At 52.1% G+C, this 5,166-nt stretch overlaps 1 protein-coding gene across 1 annotated transcript; it reads right to left on the bottom strand.

Annotated features, from left to right (window-relative positions):
- Window positions 1–1,537: 1,537 nt before the first annotated feature.
- Window positions 1,538–5,140, bottom strand: USB1 (U6 snRNA biogenesis 1; the record flags this gene model as incomplete). Its single annotated transcript, XM_008949620.1, has 5 exons — window positions 1,538–1,642; window positions 1,936–2,019; window positions 2,898–3,003; window positions 4,097–4,150; window positions 4,962–5,140. Coding segments are annotated over 5 exons (528 nt in total), but the record flags the coding sequence as incomplete, so codon positions are not given.
- Between the last annotated feature and the right edge of the window lie 26 nt (window positions 5,141–5,166).

Raw genomic sequence — 5,166 nt, 5'->3', positions numbered from 1 at the left:
GGAGCAGGGCCCTGGCTCCTGCCCGAGTTACAAAACAGGGCACAGTGCCCAGCCAGGCCCTGCCTGGTTGAGTATTAACCTGGCACTGTCAGGCTTGGGCCACAGAGAAACCAGTTGTGCCAGAGCCAGTTTCACTGGAAGTCCCCAGGGGCTAAATATATCTGTCTTCGTTTGTTTTTCCTTCCCCCCCAAAAAAATGAGGGTGTAATCACACACCTTATCACGCAGATTCCCATCCCAGAAATTGGCTGGCTACAGACTTAACGGACTTTCAGTAAGGATTCTGAAAACCAGCTACCACTAGGTGTTGGAGGACACCATGACCTCTGCCGAAATGCTCCCGTGGCCACAAAGCCCCCAGGCTCCCACATGCAGAGTGGAGCTCAGAAAGTGCTTGCAGGCGCTGCCTCATTTGAAGTCTGCAGGAGCTAGGCACGTCTGAAAGGGAACGGCTGAAAATATATCATGGAAACAATTTTATGACACAAGGAGACAGATTTTTACTGATCAGAAGTCCCAGAGTCTTTCATCAGCCAGACATGGAACGAAAGATTCAGGGCAGTACATCAGCACCCTGCTCAGAATACCCAAGAGGCCGCGGCTGACCGCCCAGCAAGAACAAGTAGGATTTTTTAAAAGGAGCTTCTCCCAAGGGACGATGTCCAGTCCGCCATCCCCAGGGCCATCACAGCAACAGTGGAGCTCGGGCAGGAGCTGCCAGCCCTTGACTCTCTGTGGGCCTTGCCCTTCCAGCTCAGGCACAAGCTGGCACTGCCCTCTCTTGGGCTCGCCCACACACAGCAGCCCTTTCTCGGGAGAAGCAGTCCACCAAAAAAGGCCTGGGCTTATGGCATGCACAATCTGAAAACAAAGCTCTTCTTTTAGACCCAGCCTGGAGCACCTGAAACACAAGGGGCTTCCAGCTTCTCCCCTTCGGTCCCCTCTGGATTTCATCTTTTGCCGTTTGCCAAACAATCAGATACTGGACTTTATATGTGCAGCAGCAGCGTGAGAGGGACACAGAACGTGACCCGGGAAGTTGTCAGAGCTGGCTTACAGTAGGGAGATACTCTGGCCAGAGTCCAGCTCCATGTCCTTGCCTCCTGCTACTCAAAGCATGCTTAGAGCCTCCTAAACAATCAGGCAATGATATTTCCAACCATGTGAGACACTCTTCCTTTGGCAACAGCTTCCCACGCTACCTTCTTCCTCCTTCCCACAAGGCATCTATGGCTTTTTTTTTTCCCTTTAGTTTTAAAAATCAGCAGAGTTAGTGACCGTGGGATGGCTGGAACCACCAGTGCTGACTGCAGCACATACAGCAGTGAGGGTGAAATCTACTACAGACACTTCTTCAGCCAGCAACTCGGACTTGGAAGTAGCCCGACTCGAGACCACAAACACCCCGGAGATGCTGAGCAGGCAAGAGCACGGGAGGTGCCTGACAGCCCACACTACCCAAGAGCTGTGCTGGAGAATGGGTCTTTGTTGAACATCGGGGTCTTCGGGGCTCCGAAATGCACAGCTCTGACAGCCCCTACCTCAAGGGGAAGGAGAAGTACTTGTTCCCTGACTTGCAGCGGATCTCCTCCCACTGGACACGCAGCAGTAATGCAGAGTCCTCAAACTCGTCCACGATGTCCTGTAAAAGAGACGCACAGGTCAGTACTTAGAGGGTGGATCTGCCAGAGGACGGCGTCAGCAGCTCCCTCTCTGAAACAAGTCAGAGACAAGGCCGTTTAAGGCTGGAAGGCTCCGACTTCCCTCTGGAGGGTGGTTTAACTGATGGTCCCCCCACAAGCTTATCTTCTTTCAACCCAATGAAGTTTGTCTTGCTCAGTGAAGAGCATTTCCCACTCTTTGCCCTCAGAAGGGAGATGTGGCTGGACACCAGCTCTGCTCTTCCCCTGCTCTCCACACTGTGTGGGGACACACCTGGAGCTCCTGCATACACGGCCCTTCCAGCTTGCCAGACAGGTCCCCGACGCACCAGGCCAAGCTGATATGGAACGATGGGTCCTGAAGACAAAACAGGGGTCACATCGTGAGGACTGAAGGCGGCTTTGCTCAACGCACGGAGCTGCGGCAGGAGATCTGGGGTCATGGTGCCCTGCCTGGGATCACAGAGGTTGGAGGACCCCAAAGATGGGAGCCCCCTCTGCCAGTTGAGCAGTTGCAGAGCTAATGCAGAGAGTGCTGGAGGCAACAGGAGTCCTGGGCTCCCCACCCCAGCCTTTTTGGGCACCAGTGGGCAAGGCTGCCTGGTTCCCATCCTCTCTGTGCTCAACTCTGCAGAAGCTTTTCCAGCTGCACAGAGAATCTCTCACAGACATTCCTGGAGCAGGGAGATGGGTTACTTCTGTATAACCCACAAAAGCCCCCTTCTCAGCTCTAGAGACAGAGAAATCAGGATTTGGACTTTCAAAAGCCAAAATCTGTCTCCAGAGCTAATAGCAAGCAAAGAGGCTGGACCTCAGGAAACTGCCCAAGGAAAAGGCACAAGCATCACCCTCAGTCCCACAGTGCTCACCCTAAGCCCATTCTATCCTAGCACAACCCTGCTTCCATGCACAGCAGGGCAGTGACCATGATATATGCTCTGCCCATTCGCCCCACAAACCTGATTCTCAAGAGGCCACCAGACAGTTAACAACCTTACTCTCTCTCCTGCACAGGACACGACACAGAAGTCACAGACTTCCACTAGTCCCATTCTCTGCAAGATTGTGTTCAGGGTGCTCCGTATGAACATCACCAACCACCTCAGAGGAGACAATTCCAAAGACTAACCTCTCTGCTCCTGTTAATTTGAGGTTTCAAGGAATGTTTCAAGGACCTCTTGCAGGGAACCAGCTGGCACATTTGGACTGGCAGGGAAGTAAGTGGAAGACCCTCACCTTGTAGAATGTGGGAAGGTCAAATTCCTCCAGAACTCTGTCCACCTCAGAGACCAGCTCCAGCAGCTGGAAATGGCCAGCAGAGACCTCCAAGCCAATAAAGGTCCTAAAGAAAGACGAGACAGCTATTACCCTTTCATGCTGCATTCCTACCGGGCAAATGCCCTACCCCCTAATAGATAATTTGAGGAATGCCAGGTTTAAGCATTCAAGAAGGTTGACTATAAGTTGAAAGAAAAAAAAACAAAACAAAACAAAACAAAACCAGAAGCAAAGACGTGGTAGCAGGGAGCAGGACTGGATGATGTACCACATAGATTTACTAGATAACGTTGGCTCCTTTGGGGACAGGAAACCTCATTTTCCAGGCACAGGATTTGTCATGTGGGAGCTGGCTCAGAAAGCAGAACTTGCCAGAGGGGATTTTAAAGCAGGAGAGGAAGTGGAAGCAGAAGTACCACGATGGAGAAACAAGACAAAGAGAAGCCCCCTCAAGCACTTCGGGGGGGGGGGGGAAAAGGGAAGACTACGTCTCACCCAGGATCCACTTCATCCATGCCTGTCATAGGCTGCTGTTCCCACTACATTCAGCAGCTTTTCACAATGTTAATCACATTTGCTTTGAGATTTAAACTCCTTAATTGTGTTCAGTTGGCTGAAGCAGGCTTCTCCTCCTGACACTGAGAAGAATTAGCACTCTCTGAACCATTTCTCTCCAGCTCCTGTAGGACCTGCGCTGCAATTTCATGACCAGCGCTGCTGCCAGAAGAGGTGCCCCCCAGCTCAGCTTGCCCCAGGCTGCTCATGGTGGCCATGGGAGTCTGTGAAACCACAGAACAAACCAGATGGGAGGTGGCAGCAAAGGCAGCCAACTCCTTTAGCTGCTGTGGAACCACAGCAGGAATCTAACCCTAGAAGAAAGGCTGACTTCAGGTCACATGGTGAACAGACCTCCTTGCTTCAGAGGACTGAAAACCTGTAGCCTGAAGTTTGGCTACTCCTAATAAGGCCAACAGCTTTCAGAGAATCAGAGCCGAAGTTAAATGTTTGTGCAAGTGGCTGGGGAAAAGCGTGAAACCTCTAGAGACAAGGCGATTGTCTTGGCTGTTGTGGTCCAGGCAGGGTGACACCTCCCACCCACCCAGCACCTTGCCCGAGCCTTCTCCCCAGGCAAGCAGACGGCCTCGCTGCTCACTCACCTGGTTTTGTTTTCATTGGTGTAAACCTTCACTTGGTCAGCCACGCAGAAGAACCTGCAACAAGAAAGATCCTATTTCAGCTGGTGGGTTAAAAATAAGAAAAGGAAAAAGCAGAAGATGGGGAGGGGGGCAGGATTTCTACCGAGCTGTGCAAAGATAAAGGCAAATGTACTCTGCAATTGGACCGTATCAGTGCAACCAGAACCTTCCTGGGCTCAAATTAATCCTTTCCCCTCCAGTTTCCAGCCCTCTGAAGCCTGGATGGCAACAGAAGCCCTGAAGCAGCTGACGCTCAGTGAGTGCCTGAGCCAGATCTAAACAACGAAAACATCCACGGTTTACTGCAAGGGTTCTCAACCTCTCCTTCGCCACAGATCCTCTTAAACACCTTTTGTGGCTGTGGACCACCAAGACTTCATTCAAGATTTAAAGACTGCATCATATATTTATCTTAATTTTCTCATTAAAGTTCTACAAATTTGGAAAGAGAGGAAACTACTGTTTCAGAGCACCACCTGTAGATATTTCTATGAGCTTGTCTTTCTCTGCAAGGCCAACCAAATATTTCCAGGCTGGACATTCCCCACCCCTACTTTAAGCCTTCACAGAGACCCTGTGATGACATTGTGGCCTCCCAGGCATCTGTGGGCCACAGGTTGAGAACCACAAACTCAGAGGATGGCACAGCTCTGGCCTTGTCCTTGAAGGCTTAGACCTGAGTTGTGTGGTGCCGGATCCTGAGGCAGAGAGGGAAACTCCACAGGGTGCAGCACCAGCTCCCAAGATGACTTGGGGTGCAGATGCTGGTGAAACACTCCCAGAGGGCGAGAGACAGGTATGAAGAGTGCTCTGTGGAGCTCCCTACCTGTGAAAGGTGGCCAGGCGCTCCCTGAGGCAGCGGACGAAGGGCTCTATCCAGTGGTAGCGCAGCACCACACACTGCGAGAGGCTGAGGTGGAACTCCTCTAGGGCAGCCAGCGAGGAGACGTAGGTGCGAGCACGGGTCACCAGGAGCTCCAGGAGCTCCAGGAACTCCTCCTGGGCCCTGTCTGCAGGGCACGGCCGTCAGA

The sequence above is a fragment of the Merops nubicus genome, unplaced genomic scaffold, assembly GCF_000691845.1.
Source record: "Merops nubicus isolate BGI_N331 unplaced genomic scaffold, ASM69184v1 scaffold31141, whole genome shotgun sequence".
Taxonomy (NCBI): domain Eukaryota; kingdom Metazoa; phylum Chordata; class Aves; order Coraciiformes; family Meropidae; genus Merops; species Merops nubicus.
The sequence above is the reverse complement of the archived record's forward strand: the minus strand, read 5'-3'. Positions and strand labels throughout refer to the sequence as shown.